The sequence below is a fragment of the Chlorocebus sabaeus genome, chromosome 16, assembly GCF_047675955.1.
Source record: "Chlorocebus sabaeus isolate Y175 chromosome 16, mChlSab1.0.hap1, whole genome shotgun sequence".
NCBI lineage: Eukaryota > Metazoa > Chordata > Mammalia > Primates > Cercopithecidae > Chlorocebus > Chlorocebus sabaeus.
In genome coordinates, this window is record NC_132919.1 from 2276682 (window position 1) to 2298952 (window position 22271).

Sequence of the window (22271 nt, forward strand, 5' to 3'; positions counted from 1 at the left end):
TACTTTTATATTATTCCTTATTTTCCCAACTGTCTAAAATACGAAAATAGTTATTTCATCCTAAAAAAAAATCAAAACCATTTTGAAACAATAAAAAAATGATTGGCCAGGTGCAGTGGCTCACGCCTGTAATCCTAGCACTTTGGGAGGCCAAGGCAAGAGGATTGCCTAAGGTCAAGACCAGCCTGGCCAGCATGGTGAAACCCTGTCTCTACTAAAAATACACAAATTAGCCAGGCGTGGTGGCAGGCGCCTGTAATCTCAGCTACTCGGGAAGCTGAGGCAGGAAAATTGCTTGAACCTGGAAGGCAGAGGTTGCAATGAGCCTGGATGGCACCATTGCACTCCAGTGGGCATCAGAGTGAGAGAGACTCCGTCTCAAAAAAAAAAAAAAAAAAAAGGCCAGGCACGCTGGCTCACGTCTGTAATCCCAGCACTTTGGGAGACCGAGGTGGGCGGATCACCTGAGGCCAGGAGTTCAAGACCAGCCTGGCCAACATGGTGAAACCCCATCTCTACTAAAAATACAAAAATTAGCTGGGCATGGTCGTGCGTGCCTGTAGTCTCAACTACTCTACTTGGGAGGCTGAGGCAGGAGAACGGCTTGAACCCAGGAGGCGGAGATTGCAGTGAGCCGAGATCACACCATTGCACTCCAGCCTGGGCAACGGAGTAAGACTCGTCTCCAAAAAATAAAATAAAATAAAAAATAACCAGGCCGGGCGTGGTGGCAGCTCACGCCTGTAATCCCAGCACTTTGGGAGGCCAAGGCAGGTGGATCACGAGGTCAGGAGATCAAGACCATCCTGGCTAACACGGTGAAACCCCGTCTCTACTAAAAATACAAAAACTTAGCTGGCGTGGTGGCGGGCGCCTGTGGTCCCAGCTACTCGGGAGGCTGAGGCAGGAGAATGGCGTGAACCCGGGAGGCAGAGCTTGCAGTGAGCCCAGATCTTGCCACTGCACTCCAGCCTGGGCGACACAGCAAGACTCCGTCTCAAAAAAAATTAAAAAAAAAAAAAAAAAAAAAAAAAAAAAATATATATATATATATATATATATATATATATATATATATATGATTAAATCTTAGCTTTTTTGGTCTTCAATTCCCCATTCTAATGCCACAAGTGTTGGGATTATGGGTGTAAGCCACTGCACCACTTCACCCACCCTAATACCCTTTTTACAGAGCTGCCAACTTCTACTCAAAACCTGCTCTGGAACAAATACTCATGGCAAAAAAGCCTCAGTATCACAGTTGCATCACTGGGATGCTTCAGACAGGTTCAGACATTTTGAGTAAAAACATCATTGGCTCTTAAGCCAGAGTACTGAAAATACCTCTAACCCAGAGATGTAAGATTTTGAAACCATATTCTGTACCCCTCCACCACAAGTCAGTTTCCCAAAAGACAAGATGGACAAGAACCCAGGTTCCCCACTGCTAACCTGCAGTGTGCTGAGAGAATAAAGGTGAGGCTCGGAAGCGCCTGAATCCACAGTGGAATATGAGCTCTTCTTTGGCTTTCACGGGTTCAGTGTTGCCAGGGTCACGCCTCACCACCATATTCAATACTGACATCTGGGGACCAAGTAAGAAAAATAAAAATCTTCATAGCCTAGGAATACAATTGCCTAAACTGAAAGAAAGCAAACCAAACTAGCAGATTCAGACTCATTCTAAGAACTGACAATGCTAATTAATGGTGGAGTGCAGATGCTGAAACACAGGTTCATCCTTTCCCCCCACCAATGACTGGCATTTAAGCCACACATAGGCTGATCGGAGCATTCAGGCCCCCTTCAATGCTAACCTACCTTCCTGCATCTAACAGAAAAGAGCCCAACATCTGCCACACACACACCAGTGGCCTTCAAGGCATTCACTCACCACACTCTCAAAACCACACTCATTCAAGCCCCTTCTTGAGCCCTTACCAAAACCCATCAAAGAACTATCACATACCCCCACAACATACACAACTACTGGCCGCCAAATGAAAAGAGATCTGCACCTTGGCACAAACTTTTTTTTTTTTTTTGACAGGGAGTTTCACTTTTGTTGCCCAGGCTGGAAAGCAATGGCGCAATCTTGGCTCACCACAACCTCCGCCTACCGGGTTCAAGCAATTCTCCTGCCTCAGCCTCCCAAGTAGCTGGGATCACAGGCATATGCCACCATGCCCGGCTAATTTTGTATTTTTAGTAGGGATGGGGTTTCTCCATGTTGGTCAGGCTAGTCTCAAACTCCCGACCTCAGGTGATCCGCCCACCTTGGCCTCCCAAAAAGTGCTGGGATTACATGCGTGAGCCACCATGGCCAGCCAAACCTTTATTTTAATGGCTGCCAACCCTTGTTCAACATCTGGTCTGAAAAACACACTTAGAGAAGTCTCAGAATCACCCAGAGATCGCATCACCGATGTTTCAGACAGGTTCAGACAACATGAATAAAACCATCACTGACTTCTCCATTATTCTCCAATTCCTAATCATAAAGGGAGACTTTCTGCATCCCAATGAGCAAAATGTTAGTCATACATAAACAGAATTTTAGACTGTCAGAAGCAGCTGCAAAGTTTCATAACCTCCCATTTTCCTACAAGACACTAATTTACCTTCTGTTCATGAGGTAGTAAAGAAAATGCAATCAAGGGTGCTCCTTGCCTGAAGCACTCGACCACTGAGACAGGGACTTCAGAGACATGAAGTGTGACATACCAGCCAACCTGCCGTAAGAAAGCAGAAAGCAATCATGGAGTTACCCTTCAAAGTCCCAATAATGAGGAAGCTTCCTCCAAATATGCTGAGTCTCTCAGATGACCTTTTTAAAGCCTACACTCACCCTTCAAGATGCTTCACTACCCAGATCACGCTTTTTCATTTAACATAGTTGATACCTCTTTGTTCCCAGTATCATTCTACTCAATGACTAAGGGGCTCCCCTAATCCCCCAATGCAGCATATTTTCATGCCAAGAGAAGGAATAAAGTAGGGAGCATGTTGACAAATGAAAGCAACATACAAGATGAACAAGGAGGATAGATACCTCAGCTCCTTCAACCTCTTTTTCTTCAATCTCTTTAAAAATGCTTTTCCTAGTATTAGTAAAGTTCTGAAACTGAAATATCCGAGCATAATCTTGAGGAAGGTTTTCCTTAGGATCCCATGGAGATGTCCGGAAGCTCTTAAGCCCTCTGTATTTCTGAAATCTAGGATATTGAAGATTTTAAAGAAATTAAGTCAGATTTATATGGTGCTATATAGACTCATCACTGCTAAAATGGCTAAGGAGCTAGCTGAAAAGAACTCCAATCACTCTCTCTCCAAACAACCCAACAGCTTCAACCAAGACCACACTCCAAAACAGCTTGTAAAGAGTTCTATCAGAACCAAACCCACGCTTCCCATTGACAAAAGACAAAGTATTTACAGTGGCTCCCTGTTACCTGTCAGGGAGCTTTTTAACCTGACAAAAAAGATGCTTGGTAATGGCCTGATACAGTTCAGGTGTGCGTCCCTGCCCAAATCTCATACTGAAATACAATCCCCAGTGTTGGAGGTGGAGCCTGGTGGGAGGTGACTGCATTAGGGGGGAGATTTTCTCATGAATGGATTAGCACCATCCCCCTTGGTGAGTGAGTTCTCATGAGATCTGGTTGTTTAAAAGTGTGTAGCACCTCCTGCCTTGCTCTCTGGTTCCTGCGCTGTCCGTGTGACAAGACTTGTTGCCCCTCTGCCTTCTGCCATGATTGTTTAAGGCCGCCCCAGAAGCTGAGCAGATGCCAGCACCATGCTTCCTGTACAGCCTGCAGGACCATGACCCAATTAAACCTCTTTTCTTTATAAATTGCACAGTCTCTGGTACTTCTTTATAGCAATGCGAGAAAGACCTAATACGTAGCCTTACCTCCCAAATATCCAAAGTTAATTCATTGGCTTTAGTCACTCACCCCCAGAACAGATATAATCATCTACATCTTCACTCTTCTACTTCCGCTATTCTACCCAAACCCCCTAAAATCTCCAAACATTATATAAGTCAATTGAGTACTGGCTCCTTTGGGAAGAAGTATTTGCTAATTAACCTTAGTATTTCTCCTTCATCAAAGTCCTGTAACGTTAGTCTATACCACAGTCTAGAACTTGATTATATATGACCATTTCCTGTATGTATGTCTTGGCTTCCCATATTAAACGTTAGCTCTTCAGGACCAGGAAAAATGTGTTTCTCTTCTTTTGCATCACAGTGACACAGCTCTGAGCCAAGTTTTTAAAAACCTATTGATTTAATTTAGACTTGTTGATAGACTTCTTGACTAACCGAATTCTAGCAGCCACATCACGGGGGGTGTCCACTTCATCTGGAAACATCTCTTCCAGTCTTTCTTGTTTATATTTCTCCAACATTTTTGCCTCAGCTTCTTCATCCACTTTCTCATCATACAGATCATCATGCACAGACTCCCCGACAGTCATAGTTTCATATTCCTCCTCTTCTTCTTCACTACTCTCATCCTGTAGAATAAAGGATTACAGTTATTTCAGAAGAAATCCACACCTGTCTCTACCCCAAAGGCCAATATGCTAAGAGTAAAATAATTGTACTAGATCCCTATTCCCAACCAACATAAATTCTAATACAGTCTAAAGTATAAAAACAAAAACCTCATTCCTGGCAACTACAGTCATTCCTAAGAAACTAACCACACACGGCCGGGCGCGGTGGCTCACGCCTGTAATCCCACCACAGTCATTCCTAAGAAACACCATACACAGCCGGGCGCGGTGGCTCACGCCTGTAATCCCACCACAGTCATTCCTAAGAAACTAACCACACACGGCCAGGCGCGGTGGCTCACGCCTGTAATCCCACCACAGTCATTCCTAAGAAACTAACCACACACGGCCAGGCGCGGTGGCTCACGCCTGTAATCCCACCACAGTCATTCCTAAGAAACTAACCACACACGGCGGGGCGCGGTGGCTCACGCCTGTAATCTCACCACAGTCATTCCTAAGAAACTAACCACACACGGCCGGGCGCGGTGGCTCACGCCTGTAATCCCACCACAGTCATTCCTAAGAAACTAACCACACACGGCCGGGCGCAGTGGCTCACGCCTGTAATCCCAGCACTGTGGAAGGACGAGACAGGCGGATCACGAGGTCAGGAGATGGAGACCATCCTGGCAAACACGGTGAAACCCCGTCTCTACTAAAAATACAAAAAAATTAGCCAGGCGTGGTAGCCGGCACCTGAGCCCAGATCGTGCCACTGCACTCCAGCCTGGGTGACAGAGTGAGACTCCATCTCAAAAACAAACAAACAAACAAAAAACTAACCATACACACCCCTCAAGATCACAATTGCGTTTTGCCTTACATTCGGAGCTAGACGCAGAATTGGCCTAAGGCCTCATTTCCTTACCTGAGATTCCTCCTCCATAAAATCCTCATGTTCCATATCATCATATTCATATTCATCTCCTTCCCCACCACTTTGGCTGCCACCATCCAAAATCCATTCAGCTTGGTAACTGGATGTTCCTTTGGGGACCTTCTTTACCACCTTTGAACTTTCCTTCAAGAAACCTGTAAAAGCCCAAACAAATTAAGTAAATTATAGCCTTCCTTTCCCTATCCCTCTGGTTATTCTCACCTAGGCAAGGCACCAGATACTGCTGCCAACATGGGAAATTCTGGCAGACACTGTAAATAGAACTGACTACTTCCAAATTTAATTCAGCTGCCTCACAACTAGCAATACTTACACAGCTAAATAATCCTTGCAATGAATGCAAAGTTGTTTATCTGTTCACAATGAAACATTAACACAAATAATTTTGTGAAATGGAACAAAGCTGTGTGTAACGTTTGTTTATTGAAAACATACAGCATTTGAGGGTGAGGAGAGACTTTCAACTATATCCCCATCCCACTCTATCCTATAGGGCCCTCACTTGGAACAGCTAGAGAAAATCCACAATTCCAGGTCAGATGAATTACAAACAAGTTTACCAATACCAACCCTTTGCCTCACTCAGCTCCTCCTCAGTGGGCCAGGTTTGCTCTCCCTCCATTGGATCTGGGATAACCTCTGCTTGCAAGGATTCCTGTCTATCAGGGTCTGCCCTCATTAGGACCTTAAGGCCTTCTTCCATATCATCTACAGTATCCGTAGCACAAATCTGAAAACCAAGAGCAGGTGATAGCCAACCATGAACCAAAAATCTCCTAAATCTAATATAGTAACCAGAAAGACCCAGAAATATCAGTCCTCATGTAGAAGATGAATGCAACAGAATGCTAAAACTTGTCAAAACTTTTCAAATGGCCATTTTCTAATTTCCAGGGTATTTTAAGTCTCTGCTTGGCTCTTGAGGTCTTTCTTAATCTGCTCCCACTCCTACCCATTTATTAGATACCTCACTGCCATCAAGCTGATTTTTTCAAGGTTCAAATAGACCTTTTGATCCACCACTGTGCCTAGGTTCATTCTGTCTCTATCTTCTAGAATATTCCTTTATCCTTCTTCAACTCATAAATCACATTCATCCTTCTCAACACCTTGCTCAAGTCTGATCTCTTCTGTGAAGCTTGCTAGTCTACTTTCTCAACTTCCACTGCTGGTCCACACCTTAACCATATGCTATCTCAATCTTTATTTCACAGACGCCATTTTGTTCCAGCTCAATTAAGTCCCTTGAGGAAAGCAACCACGTCTTGAGTGTGTTCTATAAACTCAGAGCCAGTCGCAGTGCAGAGTACCCAGAAAGTGCTGGATAAATGTGATTTATCAACATGTTTATAACTGACTATTGCCTTACTTCAGACTAGCAGTCTCCTCATTCACCTAAGTGAACAGACTACCTTCTCCAAATTTAAGTTTCCTTCCTGTGCCAGCTTTCACATGAACATGAATTAAGAATATCAGTCTTACCTCCATTGCCATGTCTGGGTCCTTTTGGGGTTTAATTCTTCTAGGATTTAAAGGGAAAGGGTCTCCAGGGGCATCTATCTGTTTCATCTGGAAATCGCCATGTCCAACAATATGCAGCAACCTATTGACATTCACAGTCTGCCCTCGAACATAGCCTGAAATTTTCAAGGTGCCCACCAAGTTATTCTCTTCACTAGGAACAAAATCAACAGCATGGGCAAACAGGTAGGCCCGCCGATCTCGAAACGCAAGATGCTGTTGCTTCTGGTTAGCCAACTGCCTAAGCAGCATCCCTGCCTCCTGTTGAGTGTCTAACAAGAGGAATTTGTCATGCGGAAAGCGCTTCTCCACTGCTTTACTTAGCTTCTTCCTGGCATCTATTTGTTTCTTCAGTGGGAGGCCAGAAATCCCCTGGACAGCTAGTGCTGTAAGCAAAAGAGAAAACGCTTCATGACCTATTGCTTCATTACATAAAAATCCCTCCGCAGTTCACAAACAACTTAATAGCTCAGTTGCAAGCCCAGAGATCACTGGGAAACCCAACACTTAACTACCCTGGAGGAATTTCACAGTGAAATCAAACTTCATATCCTTGTTTCTCTGGGCAAAGGAGAGCCAAAAACAAAAAGACACACTGAGTGATAATCTGTAAACAATGGATCAAGTTTAATCCATATGTATACATCCCACCATCAGTTGAATATGATCCATCAGTTGTACTCCTATATCAAATGCCAGGCATAGTGCCTGACAAATTATAGGTGCACAATAAATGCTAACTCACTTACTATAGGTGGGAAGGCCCTGAGCAAAGAGGCAGGAAAGACAGTAATCGCCGGTGCTGTCCCAGCCTTCTAGTGGATCAAGAAGGAACAGGATGGTATCAGCTACTTTAGCCATGTCTAACACAGTGTGCAGATCCCCTGGAGACAGAAGACACAGTAAGAAGAGGTGGCTGGCACCAGCATATTATGCTAAAAAAAAAAAAAAAACAATTACCACTACTCAAACATAATAGAAAATATTGGTGTATACTCTAACCTGGCCTTGCTGACGTGAAAAACCACCGATGTTTCAAGTGGGGGCATAGCAGCATAAAGCTCTGGGTGTTTCCCAATTCATTCAAGTGTACTGTTCCAGTGTCCCTATCCTGAAGCAGCTGCATGGCTTCTGGCAGGGAAATTCTGCTGTGCAGGGGCACCACCAGTACCTGATGAGGAGGGCCATCCTTGCCACCCAGCTGTCTCTTCTCTGCCAGAACCTGAAAATAGAAGGATATCCGAGATCATCTCAGCGTCTCAGTACTTCACGCCAGCATTGAATTTCCACTCCCACAGATGCCCCCTCTACCCACAACCAGCATCTCTCTGGTAGAAGACCACAGGTATGTCGGCGGGGTGGCAGGAATTCTGACGAAAGCAAAAAATGCTAGACCTGCAGGCTAGACACGTGCTCTAGGGCTATGCTCTATCCCTGGACCCCCACCCGGTCTCATTTTCCAGTTCCAGGCAATAGCCACCTAGAACAGCAGAGAAGCCGCACTCTCCCAAATCCCGCTCCTCTCACCGCCTCCTTCTTCTGCTTTCGGAGCTGGCTGGCGCGATGCCTCTGGTCGACTCTGCTGAGTTCTTTTCTCACCTTCTTGCTTAGGGTTTTCAGTGCCAGACGGCCTGAAGGGCATATTAGAAGGGGCTGGTGTGATCGACCCCATAACAAGGTCAAGAAAAGGGACTCCTCTCCGCCCACCTTAGAAAGGGCCTTTCGCGTGGAGCCCAGACGGGAGACAGAAAGCTCAGTCTGGGCATGGGGAAAAAGAGTTAATAATGGCCAAATAGCCCTTATTCCTTCTACGCTATCTTCTTACCCTTGCCGTCCCGCTGTGCAGATCCCCGACCCCGATGCCGCCCGCCTTTATGAGCTTTATTCTGCTGCTTGAGCGGACCGGGGCGGTGAGCCGCCATGGCGCAGCGCGCGTGTACAGTCAACACTGCTTCCGGGCCAGGACGAACGCTTCCTGTCCCCTCCAAGGGGGCGGGCTCTCAGTGGGGCGGGACTCCCTGCGCCCTCTCGCGACGGTCTTTTCCAGCCGTCCCAGAGAGCGCCGCGTTAGTCGCTCCGCCAAGCCACGGTGGGAACTTTTCCCACGCTGCAGTGTGTGGTTTGGAGGCTTGAAGGCGCCCGATGTAGACTCTCGAGGCTTGGGCTATTGGTCCAGCAGGCTGTTTGTGCCCCTTGCATTGTCATTTTTTTTGCGCCATAAAGCTGCATCACATAGAAACATGTTGACTGGAAAGCTCCATTCGTGCCGAAAAGGCCTAAGCCCTTCCTGTCACCTAGATTCGGGCATGTTGCGCTTCCATTTGCAATGGCATGTTCTTTATCACTCTGAGCAACCTTTCTTCTCCCTCGATTCCCTAGCGAAGCTTGGGAATCGCGTGGAAGGCACTTCTCTCACCTTGCCTGGTTCCGTACCAGCTCACGCCCGTCCCTGTTACTCCAACCCGCGCCCCGCCTCCCACGGAGCGGCCGGGAAGGACCCTGTGGGACGTGGCGACCCGGCGAGGGGGACTGGCTGCGACCCTCCGGCCCTCGGGCTCCGGCGGCTGCGCTCCCGCTAATCTTCCCAGAAACTTGGCGACGGCACGGCGACGGCCGGACGGGGATTCAGAGGGGTCACGGGGCCAGGCTGCACCGGCTTCGCCGTGGCCAGGCTCGGACCGCAGGGGACCCCGTGCCCGAGCCCCGGCCCTTTCCGTCCCGTCGGGAGAGGGAGCAGGGAGAAGTCAGGGGACATTGAGCGGGACCGAGCCTCGCTCTCAGCCGCCGGGCCGCGGGCCCCAGGGCCGGCGCTCACAATGCGGCTTCGCGCCCTCCAGCGGGAGCGGGTGCGTTTCCATGACAGCGACCCCCGTGGCGCGCGCTCGGGTCTGCCGCCCCTAGGCGCGCACGGCCTCTCCCCGCCCCGATCCCCCGTCGCTGTGCGCAACCCCCCTCCGGCTGTGGGAAGGGGCCGGGCCTGCCGCCTGACGTCTGTGCGGGGCTCGGAAGATGGCTGCGGAGCCGAGCACCGGGCAGTGGCTGCGGCGGCGGCGGCGGCGGGCCGGGAGCGCGGCGGGCTGGGGCTCCGCCTTGCGCGTGGGGCGCTGAGCCGAGAGTCGCGGAGGCGGCGGGGGCGCGGGGGCTCCGAGGGCCGCTCGGCGCCGCCTCCTGCCACACCATGGGCAGCGCAGAGGACGCAGTCAAAGAGAAACTGCTGTGGAACGTGAAGAAGGAGGTAAAGTCGAGGCAAGGACCCCGGGGCGCTCGTGTCCTGGCCCGCGCGGCCCAGGGGGCAGAAAGGTCCGCGCCCACCCCCCGGCGCGGGCACCCGGGCGGAATCTGGGCCGGGAGGGGAGGGTCCTGGACGGGCTGCGCCTCCCTCCCTTTTCTCGGATGGGGGAGGGCAGCGCCCCTCGGCCCGGGGGCTCCTGCCGGCGCTCCGGGCTTGTTTGCTTCTCAGCCCCGCAGCTCCCCGCCCTGTGACGGCAGCGGCACTGGGAGCCCGAGGCCGGGGGAGGGGTGGCGGGGATGGTGGGGACGGCTGGAGCCGGAGCTGCCCATTCAGTGCCCGCGCCGCCGGGGGAGGGGGCGGGGCCCCGCACGGGCTCCCGCGGCGCAGGTGGGTGTCTTGTGGACCGACTTCCCCTTGTCCTCAGGGGGTGTCTTGCGGGCTGAGCTCCCCCTTGTCCAACGCTGCCCCCTCCGCTGTGCCTCCAGCTACGGAGTGCACGCTGCCAGAGGGGTTCACCGCACACCTCAGTTTCTCCCTCCACGCCCACCTCCTTACCCAGGAACCAGGGGCTTGTTTGAGAATGGTTTTTAACACTCGGAAGTTTTTCCCTTTTGAGGGAAGCCCCCCTACTTTAGAAAGAGAAGCAGTCCTTCCCTCTACTAACTCCGTTTACCCTGACCCTGCCCAAAAGCCCATTTCCATTTCGGGTGGGGGGCAGTGCCCATATGAATGACTCACTCCCATGTGAGAGCTGGAGAGCTCAAACCCGCAGCGCAGATTAGAATGCATTGGGCCTCCTTCCCCTGCCTGCCTCTATGGCTGTTTTCCGCCTGGTAAGTAAACTCCACCAGGGGAGGAGACCCTCTGTTTTGTCCACTACCTTGTATCCAGTGCCTGGCACACTGTAGGCACTCCGTGACTGGTAAATAAATGTGCTGATTTTGGAGACTTCGAGGCCTGGTGTTTGGAAAGCATACATTTTGGAATAGTCTGGACCTAGTCTGTGTGACCTTGAGTGAGTTACTTAACTTCTCTGAGTCTAGGTTTCTTTCTCTCTATGCTGCCTACCTTATATATAAAAGTTTGCCTCAGGGCCGGGCGCGGTGGCTCAAGCCTGTAATCCCAGCACTTTGGGAGGCCGAGACGGGCGGATCACGAGGTCAGGAGATCGAGACCATCCTGGCTAACACGGTGAAACCTCGTCTCTACTAAAAAGTACAAAAAATTAGCTAGGGGTGGTGGTGGGTGCCTGTAGTCCCAGCTACTCGAGAGGCTGAGGCAGGAGAATGGCGTGAACCCGGGAGGAGGAGATTGCAGTGAGCTGAGATAGCACCACTGCACCCCAGCCTGGGCGACAGAGCGAAACTCCATCTCAAAAAAAAAAAAAAAAAAAAAAAATCCTGGAAAGCTCTAGATGGTTCTCATGTGTTAGCCATGGCCTGGCTACTATGCCCTAATGTTGGTTCCCACCCCTCCCCTTGGCAAAGATGTAATTGAAGCCATCAGCTTTCCAGCTTGTGGGAGAAGCTTCTTTGAGTCTTTGCTGTGAAGAGGCCAGGAAAGGGTTTTCTTAGGCCAGGGGTGTATCAAGTCAGCCTTTAAGCCCAATTCTGCTCTCCCCAGTGAAGAGAGAAATCTTGATTCTCCTCCAAAAGGAAGCAGTCTAGTGACAGAGACTTGAACAGTATAAACAAAATAGAAAAGTACCTGTACCCACACTAAAGGTGGATATGCTGGGATTACAGGTGTGATTCAGTTTTGGAGGTTAGTCACAGATAATGGGAAATCCTTTTTTTTTTTTTTTTTTGGAGATGGAGTCTTGCTCTGTCGCCAGGCTGGAGTGCAGTGGTGCGATCTCAGCTCACTGCAACCTTCACCTCCCAAGTTCAAGTGATTCCCCTGCCTCAGCCTCCTGAGTAGCTGGGACTATAGGCACATGTCACCACACCCAGCTAATTTTTTGTATTTTAGTAGAGATGGGGTTTCACCATGTTGGCCAGGATGGTCTCAATCTCCTGACCTCGCCTTGGCCTCCCAAGGTGTTGGGATTACAGGCATGAGCCACTGTGAATGGCCAGGAAATATTTTTTAAGAGGATGATGACTTTTTCTACCAGTGTTAGAAACTATACTGTTTCTAACAGTGTTAGGACTATACTGCTCCAAAAGTGATTCCTAAGAAAATGTGAGAAATGTCAGAATATGCCACAGCTACGTATCATACCTGACAAAAGTTGACCTGCTCTGAACTCAGTGTTTCTCCTTTCCTCCTTCAGTGTTTTATTTATTTATTTGTTTATTTTGAGACAGAGTCTCGCTCGGTTGCCCAGGCTGGAGTGCAGTGGTGCGATCTCAGCTCACTGCAAGCTCCGCCTCCCAGGTTCACGCCATTCTCCTGCCTCAGCCTTCCGAGTAGCTGGGACTACAGGCGCCCGCCAGCACGCCCGGCTAATTTTTTGTATTTTCAGTAGAGACAGGGTTTCACCGTGTTAGCCAGTATGGTCTCGATCTCCTGACCTCATGGTCCACCTGCCTCGGCCTCTCAAAGTGCTGGGATTACAGGCGTGAGCCACCACGCCCGGCCCAGTGTTTGATTTCTAGAGAAACATCCTGTCCCTTCTGCAAGGAGAAATAACAGGAATATTGGTAGACCAGGCTGGCCTTTCACAAAGGACCACTGGTATAATTATAGGGGCATCTGCAGATCCTCCTAACCCAAAAATCTGCCCCATCAGCCTGCTTCAGATGCCTCCAGGTCTTTAGCTGTGACATTATCCTCTGTTGAATGCAAACGTCCTTGGGAGGTAATTAACAAGTTTTTTGGTTTGTTTTTTTGTTTTGTTTTGTTTTGTTTTTTGAGACAGAGTTTCACTCTTGTTGCCCAGGCTGGAGTGCAATGGCGCGATCTGGGCTCACTGCAACCTCTGTCTCCCAGGTTCAAGTGATTCTTCTGCCTCAGCCTCTTGAGTAGCTGGGATTACAGGCACCCAACACCATGCTTGGCTAATTTTTGTATTTTTAATAGAAATGGGGTTTTGCCATGTTGGTCAGCCTGGTCTCGAACTCCCGACCTCAGGTGATCCTCCCGCCTCAGCATCCCAAAGTGCTGGGATTACAGGTGTCAGCCACCATGCCCAACCATCTAGGAAGCTTTTCACAGCTCAGAGTACATAAATTGATCTGTTCCCCTTCTACATGAGCACTAACCATTAGCAGTTTCCAGCAGGGAGGAGCCTCTAGGTCCTTCTTCCCGCCTCCCCAGTGTTTTGAGGTTCTACCACCCTCCAAACTATACAGTCCTGACTAAGGGTCTTGGGAACCTGGACAGCATCAGAAATTACATTCCTGTTTAAAGAATGGGGAAGACTAGCTCTACCCAGGGCTTACGTTATGTGTAACATTCTACACTAGGTAATCTCTCTAATCTCCAGTACTGGTATCTGCCTGCTAGCAGGTTCCCCCAGGACATCAACAGTGTTTGGCTTGAATGTTGGGAACCACCGGAACCTCATCCATGGGAGTATAAACTGGTATAACCAACTCTGGAGAACAATTTGGCAATATCTAATAAAGCAAAGTGTATGCATCAGACATTCCTTGCCTAGAAATATAAATCCAAAACATTTGTTCACCAGAAGACATGTCCTCAGTGTTCTTAGCAGCAATACCCATAACAGCCCCAAACTGGCAACCACCCAATCGCCAGTTGTTTGTACGCTCACACCACGGAGCATGAACAATCTATAATTCTACACGGCATGAACAAATTTCAGAATGACACAGGTGAGCAAAAGAAACTAGTCACAAAACACTACACACTGAGTAATTCCACTTATGAAAAGTATGAAAACCCAGGCTGTGGCTCACACCTGTAATCCCAGCACTCTGGGAGGCCAAGGTGGGTGGATCACCTGAGGTCGGGAGTTCAAGACCAGCCTGGCCAACATGGAGAAACCCCGTCTCTACGAAAAATACAAAAAAAAAAAAGAAAAGAAAAGAAAAAAAAACAGCTGGGCATAGTGGTGCATGCCTGTAATCCCGGCTACTCTGGAGGCTGAGGCAGGAGAATCGCTTGAACCTGGGAGTTGGAGGTTGCAGTGAGCTGAGAACACGCCACTTCACTCCAGCCTGGGCAAAAAAGTGAAACTCCCATCTCAAAAAAAAAAAAAAAAACACGTATAAAACCCCACAAAACTATCGTGTTGGAATCAGGAGAGTGGGCACCCTTAGGGGGAATAGTGACTATAGAAGGGAACGTGATGAGGTGAGGGTGTTGGTCACATGTTCTGTTTTTTGCTGAAGTTGCTGATTTCACAGGAGTGTTCATTGTATGAAAATTCACCCCACTGTATAATTGTGATATAAGTTATTTTATATGTTTATTGCACAGCAATTAAAAAGGTTTCTTTTTAAGTGCTTTCTTAAAGAAAGAAATGACTGGCTGGGCACAGTGGCTCACATCTGTAATCCCAGCACTTTGGGAGGCCAAGGCAGGTAGATCACCTGAGGTTAGGAGTTCGAGACCAGCCTTACCAATATGGTGAAACCCCGTCTCTACTAAAAATACAAAAATCAGCAGGGCATGGTGGTGAGCATACACCTGTTGTCCCAGCTACTCAGGAGGCTGAGGCAGGAGAATCCCTTGAACCCGGGAGGCAGAGGCTGCAGTGAGCCGAGATTGCGCCACTGCACTCCAGCCTGGGTGACAGAGCAAGACTCTGTCTCAAAAAAATAGAAATGACTGTTTACCTTATAAGGTATTTGGGAACTTTTACATCCAAGTGGGAACCCCAAACATTAGAGTTTTAGACCCTAGGTGGAAAGAAGGCCGGGCTTTTGGGCATGTAGAGGGTGTCCCAGAGGTATGAGACCTACCCCTAACCTCGGAGAATAGGGAGAAAAGGAGGAGGGGCAGGTTATTTGTCTACCGGCCGGACCAAGATGGTTTGTCTCTAAAGGACGGTATGTCTGCCCAGAAGCCCTTCTCCAGCTGAGAACAGATGAGCAAACAGCATCCTATTCCCGTTCTCCAAGGCGGGGCACTTCCACCTGGGCTGGAACATGCAGTCATTGTTTGATGGGTTTTTGGCATTGCTTTCCCTGGTTTCCTCTCCAAAAGACTCGGATCAGACTATGCTGAAGAAACTTTGCCTCCCCACACCTCTCATCCCCGTCATCTCTGCAAGTGTCTGAAAGTGACTTCAGACCAGAAGGGCAGAACCAAACTATTTATTTGCCCAGAGGTCTCTGAAAAGGAAAAATAATAACAAAAGCAGTGATGCTGTCCATGTGTCCGCAGGTGAAGCAAATCATGGAGGAGGCCGTCACCAGGAAGTTTGTGCATGAAGACAGCAGCCACATCATTGCTTTATGTGGTGAGTGAGGAACCGAAGGATGATGGGAGGCAGGTCTGGAGCTGAGGACACTGGCCTGGGGCCGGGAAAAGATGAGTCCTCAGGGTCAGTAGCTCTCAAATCTGGCTGCAAGTCCAAATCAACTTGGAAGCTTTTGAAATCCTCTTTGGCCCCCTTTGCAGACCTCCTAAATCAGGATCTTCAGGGGTCAAGAATCTGCATATTTTTAGTTCCCCAGGATAGTAATTCTTACATTTTTAGCATGCATCAGAGTCACCTGAAGGGCTTGGTAAAATACAGATTTCTGGGTCCCAGTCCTGGAGGTTCTGATTCTAGTAGGTCTGGGGACCCCACTTTAAGAACCGCTGCCCTAGGTCATTTGAGTTCAGGAACCAGTGCTCTGATTGATTTGGATTTTAACTTCAGAGAGGGGTTTGTGCTTTTTGGATGCTCTGTGCCACTTTCCCTTTCTGTTTCATCGCATGCGTGTTGCTCCATCATCCTAATCCCAAGCACTTGACTGGATGCAAAAGAGCCTGAACATGGGCCAGGAGGGGTGGCCATGCCTTCCAGCCCCAGAAAGGAGAGAGTCCTTTACAAACCATTGCCGCCTCCTCACCGTGAAGACTTTTGCTTTGTAGGAGCAAGCCTATCTCTACACACAGACTTTTCTTGGATTTCTAGGAATTCGAGCTTCCTCTCAACTTCCCATCTGAAGGGACAGGGAACCATTCGCCTTCTCTGTGTTGTATTCCTTGGCCTCTGAGATTGGTGTTGGGGTTTGTGGAGGGAAAGGAATGAAAGAACAGACAAGGAAAGGGATGCTTTTGGATGGCAATGTGGCGCAGCAGATCAAACTGCCCCCCCCATCCAGCAGCAGATCCCCACCGAGGGCTCACCAGGTGCCAGACACTGTTCATCATGCAAGGAAATGGCAGTGACAAGATGGACACAGTCTCTGCCACAGGAGTTTGCATTCTGTTGGGGAGACAGACAGGAAACAAATGCACAAGTAAATATATCATCCGACAACTTAGCACGTGATGAGAGCTAGGAAGAAAAAACAGATGTGGGAGGGAAGTCAGGGAGAGGCAGCCTCTGGGCAGAGTCTGAGTGACAGACGGGCGTTTGAATCCTGGCATCCTGCCTTCTAAGTCATCTTGGTCAAGTTTCTTTTTTTTTTTTTTTGAGGCGGAGTCTCGCTCTGTCGCCCAGGCTGGAGTGCAGTGGCCGGATCTCAGCCCACTGCAAGCTCCGCCTCCCAGGTTTACGCCATTCTCCCGCCTCAGCCTCCCGAGTAGCTGGGACTACAGGCACCCGCCACCTCGCCCGGCTAGTTTTTTGTATTTTTTAGTAGAGACGGGGTTTCACCATGTTAGCCAGGATGGTCTTGATCTCCTGACCTCGTGATCCGCCCGTCTCGGCCTCCCAAAGTGCTGGGATTACAGGCTTGAGCCACCACGCCCGGCCATTGGTCAAGTTTCTTAACTTCTCTCACCCTCAGTTTGCTCCTCTAAAAACAGGGTGATGACTCCCACCTGAAAGAATTTTTGTGGGGATTGAGATGATGCGTGTAAATATTCATTTGTTCGTAGCATTGTAAGTGCTCAAAGAATGTTCGTCTCTCCTCCTTTGGGGTATTGAGGCTGAAGATAGGTTTGTAGGACTTGAGTTCACACCATGTCCGTTTGGGAAGGTTTTCCTAGTTCTTTGAGATGATGGAATAATGATTCCCAGGTTTACAAGACACAGCCTGACCTCAGTTTTTCTCAGCAGAACCTATGCTCTGGAAAAAAAAGCATGCCAGTCTTATGATAAGCAACTTTGAAGAGTGTTAGAATTATCAGCCAGGCACAGTGGCTCATGCCTGTAATCCCAGCACTTTGGGAGGCCGAGGCGGGGAGATCACCTGAGGTCAGGAGTTCGAGACCAGTCTGGCCAACTTGGTGACATCCTGTCTCTACTAAAAATATAAAAACTATCAGGGCGTGGTGGCAAGCGCCTGTAATCCCAGCACTTTGGGAGGCCGAGGCGGGTGGATCACGAGGTCAGGAGATTGAGACCATCCTGGCTAACACGGTGAAACCCTGTCTCTACTAAAAATACAAAAAATTAGCTGGCGTGGTGGCAGGCGCCTGTCCCAGCTACTCGGGAGGCTGAGGCAGGAGAATGGTGTGAACCTGGGAGGTGGAGCTTGCAGTGAGCCAAGATCGCACCACTGCATTCCAGCCTGGGCGACAGAGTAAAACTCCGTCTCAAAAAAAAAAAAAAAAAAAAAAGTATTAGAATTCTCTTCCTTTCCTCCTGTGCTATGTTCTCTTGACATTCACCAGTGTCTGTTGTCGCCAGAAGGGCTGTGCTGGCAGCCCAGTTATGCGTGGCGTGGTGCTGGGCTTCATCAAAGCACACACACTAGAGAAAACAGAATAAAACGGTGCAGACAGCTTGTGCATGGGCGCCATGTGTGGGTAGCCCTGGGAGAAGCAGGGAAAAGGGGCACGAGGCAGGAGGAGGCTGTGGACGTCTCACATTCAGGCCATTAGCGTGAGAAGAAGCTGTCAGCTCCCCTCCAGTCAGTCCACAGCCCCCTGGAGAGTAGTAGGGCTCTCCCTTTTGTCTTCTGCCTGAAGTTTGTGCATGAAGACAGCAGCCACATCATTGCTTTATGTGGTGAGTGAGGAACCGAAGGATGATGGGAGGCAGATCTGGAGCTGAGGACACTGGCCTGGGGCCGGGAAAAGATGAGTCCTCAGGGTCAGTAGCTCTCAAATCTGGCTGCAAGTCCAAAGCAACTTGGAAGCTTTTGAAATCCTCTTTGGCCCCCTTTGCAGACCTCCTAAATCAGGATCTTCAAGGATGAAGAATCTGCATATTTTTAGTTCCCCAGGATAGTAATTCTCACATTTTAGCATGCATCAGAGTCACCTGAAGGGCTTGGTGAGACACAGATTTCTGGGTCCCAATCCTGGAGGTTCTGATTCTAGTAGGTCTGGGGACCCCACTTTGAGACCCCACTTTGAGGGCTCTTTCCAGATGGCAGGGATATCGTACTCCAAAGGAATGGTTTTTCTCCTTTCAGTCAGTTTCAGTAACTGGAAGAGAATAAGGCCCTCGAGTCTCCCGGCTTCTAAACTGCCCAGGAGCAAGAGGAGCCCCGTGCTGTCAGTCCTCAGGAGGTGCCTTAGTGCCACCACTACGAAATTCAGTGCTTACAGGGCCAGACAACAAATGACTGCAGGGGAAACTAGCAGGACGTGAGGCAGCAGCGGAGACTGAGGTGACCCGGCAGTACTTGCCCTGTGTGAAGACAGGCAGGTGGTATTTTGGCTCTTGCAGGAATTTGGGCCCAGGCCTCTCATGGCCTCTGTTTTATTTTCATCTCACTTGAAGCCAGAAGTCTGGGTTTTTATATGAAATTTTCTATTTTTGGCTGGGGCGGCTCAGATCTGTAATCCCAGCACTTTGGGAGGCTGAGGTGGGCGGATCACTTAAGGTCAGGAGTTCAAGAGCAGCCTGGCCAACATGGCAAAACCCCATCTCTACTAAAAATAAGAAAAATTAGCCGGGCATGGTGGCACACGCCTGTAATCCCAGCTACTCAGGAGGCTGAGGCAGGAGAATTGCTTCAACCCAGAAGTGGAGGTGGCAGTGAGCCGAGATCTCCAGCCTGGGCAACAAGAGCGAAATTCCGTCTCAAAAAAAAAAAAAGAGAGAGAAAGAAATTTCCTATTTTTTAAATACCGATAGCTAATTCCCATTTAAAAAAAAAATTGTGTGGGCCAAACGAAAGACATCTGCCAGCCTCTGCCAGTGTGCTGCCTCTGCTTTGGGCTCGGTACAGTCACTGAGAACAGGAGCAGGAGAGGTTCCAACAGTATCAGGCCAAGTCAGGCCAGGGTGTCTCAGGGCCCATGGATAGAGGAATCCTTATGCTTTGTCAAAATTGGTGCTCAGTGGTGAGATAAATCCCAATTTGGACTGAAACTGAGGCTCGTTGAAAGCATTGATTATCAACCTTTTTCCTCTGCCTGCAAAGCCGCTTCCATGCATTGCATGGTGGAATCATAAGAGATGCTTGCAGGGGAGGGGGAGGGAAGACTAGCGAGGTATGGATCAAAAACACCACCCCTCTCTGCCTTTTTGGAGATTCTGATGTACCAGTCTCCCTCAGTCCCTGGAAAAATGCTCTGAAATGCATTTTTAGGCTGAAGTTGATCCAGACTTAAACTATGCCTTGCTACTGCCCTAGCCACGTCCAGAATTCAGCTTTGTGGGAGAAATGGGAGGACAGAGAACGTGCTGGGAGGGCAGGAGCAGAGTGAAGTCTGTGGAGACTGGATTACAAGCCTGGCGACACCACGGTCCCTAGTTTCCAGGGACCCTGGTGTACTGGGCCCCTCGACTCCACACTGACCCGTGGTTCTTGGCAGAGGAGGGATAGCGGGTGACTGAGGAGAGCCAGGCCTAGGCAATACGAGCTTCTCTGAGCTTCTTAGAATGCAGACATTTAAACGGAAAACACAGAGCCTTCCTAGAGAGCCTTGCTGGAGAATCACTGGGTCAAGACCTGACCATGGGCAAACCCGGGAAAGTTTGCAGCCAGATCCCCATTCCCGTGACCCCAGGAGAGGGCGAGACTCCTAGGACTGGCTAGAAAGATGCTTTGTGGAGTGTTGGCTGTGGTGGTTCCTGAACCTGTCTGTCCAGAAGCTGGGTATGCAGTAGGCCCCTGCAAATAGAAACTTCCCTGGGGTGGAAGTTTCGCTGGCAAACCAGGCTGGGCGGCGGTGGGTGCCAGCGGGGGGGTCTCTGTGTGCTGTTCCCAGGCCCGAGGATCAGAACCTATGTCACTGGCATGGAGGGTGGAGCTTGGAGAATGGACTCAAAACTACCACTGTGGGGCCAGGCATGGTGACTCACACCTGTAATCCCAGTGCTTTGGGAGGCTGAGGCGGGAGGATCCCTTGAGACCAGCCTGGGCAATATTCCAAGACCCAGCCTCTACAAAAAAATAAATAACTGGCTGGGCATGGGGGTGCACACCTGTAGTCCCAGCTACTCCAGAGGCTGAGGTAGGAGGATCACTTGAGCCCAGGAGGTCAAGGCTGCAGTGAGCTATGATTGTACCACTGCACCCCAGCCTGGGTGAGAGAGAGAGAGAGAGAGAGAGAGAGAGAGAGAGAAGCTAGGATTACAGGCACCTGACACCACACCCAGCTAATTCTTGTATGTTTAGTGGAGACGGGATTTCACCGAGTTGGGCAGGCTGGTCTCAAACTCCTGACCTCAGGTGATCTGCTCACCTCGGCCTCCCAAAGTGCTGGGATAACAGGTGTGAGCCATCACACCCAGCCTTTTTTTTTTATTTTTTTTAAACAAAACCCAAAAACTACCACTGTGGGGGAGGGATCTTTGATATATCCTTTTATCCTTATCTTAAAACATCACGTCAAGTTTACATTTTTCTCTATAATATGGTTTTTGGTTTTTTTAAAATTTTAATATAAAGACTTACTGTTGAATTAAAGTATAGGCTGGTATCTCCTGTCACCCCCTCCCCTGGAGGGGAAAGTGCTTTTTTTGGGGGTTTTTTTTTTTTTTTTTTTGAGACAGAGTCTTGCTCTGTCACCCAGGCTGGAATGCAGTGGCGCGATCTGGGCTCACTGCAAGCTCCGCCTCCCGGGTTCACGCCATTCTCCCGCCTGAGCCTCCTTAGTAACTGGACTACAGGTGCCGCCACCACACCTGGCTAATTTTGTTTTTGTATTTTTAGTAGAGATGGGGTTTTACCATGTTAGCCAGGATGGTCTCGACCTCCTGACCTCGTGATCCGCCCGCCTTGGCCTCCCAAAGTGCTGGGATTCCAGGCGTGAGCCACCGCGCCCGGCCAGGGAAGAGTGCTTTTAACGTGCATTTGTGGGCAGAACACTCAAGGGCAGGGTTAAACAGCAAATTGTCCTACGTTTCACTCTTGAACTCTGCATCTGAAGTAGTCACGCGTGTACTTAGAGAGGGCACAGTTATTCTGTTGCCATCGGGGATCTGGGGTAATTTAGGCATCAGCCCATCATGTCTCTAGGCCTGCTCTCCCCTCTGGCTCAGTTCTAGGAGCATCTGCCTCCACACGGTCTTCCTTCCTTCTTCTTCTCTTCTCTTCTCTTCTCTTCTCTTCTCTTCTCTTTTCTTCTTTTTCAGATGAGGTCTTGCTATGTTGCCCAGATTGGTCTCAAACTCCTGGGCGCCAGGTATGCTCCTGCCTTGGCCTCCCACGTAACTGGGATTACAGGTGCATACCACCGCCCGAGGTCCATAGTTTTATTTACCCTATTCCGATTGGGCACTGAGTTTGCATTTTAACCTTTGGCTGGTAGAGCAGGTTTCAGAGTCTCACAGAGAGGCTTCCGGCCAGGCAGAGCAGGTTCTCAGGCCAATCATATCTCCTAGGACCTCAGCCTCCCCACCCCCCAGGGGTTGGGGCAGACACCAGCTTGCCTCCTCAGTCACCAGATTCCCTGCCCTCCTGTGTGCAAATGGGTCAACATGAGGGTTGCTTCAGACTGAGGATGAGCTGTAATTCGAGAAGGGTGGAGTCTGTGGAGCTGGGAATAACATCAGGCTTTATTAACCAGCTCCCTGTTGCTAGGCAGCTTTCATTAGCCGGGAAGGTCTGCCCTGCAGTGAGCTCCTTCAGGGAATGGCAA

General features: G+C 49.5%; 2 protein-coding genes and 2 non-coding genes across 5 annotated transcripts in view; 1 reads left to right on the forward strand and 3 right to left on the reverse strand.

Annotated features, from left to right (window-relative positions):
* Positions 1-9726, reverse strand: part of TSR1 (TSR1 ribosome maturation factor) — a 14304-nt gene extending 4578 nt beyond the window's left edge. Inside the window, exons 1-11 of the mRNA XM_008009825.3 lie at positions 8811-9726; positions 8513-8616; positions 7988-8207; positions 7735-7869; positions 6947-7371; positions 6035-6194; positions 5435-5598; positions 4328-4521; positions 3053-3215; positions 2622-2732; positions 1453-1585 (exon numbers count right to left, since the gene is read on the reverse strand). Coding sequence (XP_008008016.1) covers positions 1453-1585; positions 2622-2732; positions 3053-3215; positions 4328-4521; positions 5435-5598; positions 6035-6194; positions 6947-7371; positions 7735-7869; positions 7988-8207; positions 8513-8616; positions 8811-8907 — 1906 coding nt within the window. The 5' untranslated portion in view covers positions 8908-9726. The remainder of the gene's footprint in view (positions 1-1452; positions 1586-2621; positions 2733-3052; positions 3216-4327; positions 4522-5434; positions 5599-6034; positions 6195-6946; positions 7372-7734; positions 7870-7987; positions 8208-8512; positions 8617-8810) is intronic.
* LOC119620376 (small nucleolar RNA SNORD91 family) lies at positions 1237-1326 on the reverse strand. Its single transcript, XR_005236909.1, has one exon. It is a non-coding gene; the product is annotated as a small nucleolar RNA SNORD91 family (small nucleolar RNA).
* Positions 2385-2477, reverse strand: LOC119620377 (small nucleolar RNA SNORD91 family). Its single transcript, XR_005236910.1, has one exon. It is a non-coding gene; the product is annotated as a small nucleolar RNA SNORD91 family (small nucleolar RNA).
* Positions 9727-9956: 230 nt separating the features above from the next.
* The window catches only part of SGSM2 (small G protein signaling modulator 2), a 42129-nt gene continuing 29814 nt past the window's right edge, over positions 9957-22271 (forward strand). Inside the window, exons 1-2 of one of the 2 annotated variants that reach the window (XM_008009824.3) lie at positions 9957-10220; positions 15516-15591. In XM_008009824.3, the coding sequence (XP_008008015.2) occupies positions 10164-10220; positions 15516-15591 (133 nt within the window). In that variant the 5' untranslated portion in view covers positions 9957-10163. The remainder of the gene's footprint in view (positions 10221-15515; positions 15592-22271) is intronic. The other variant, XM_008009823.3, reaches the window with a different exon arrangement.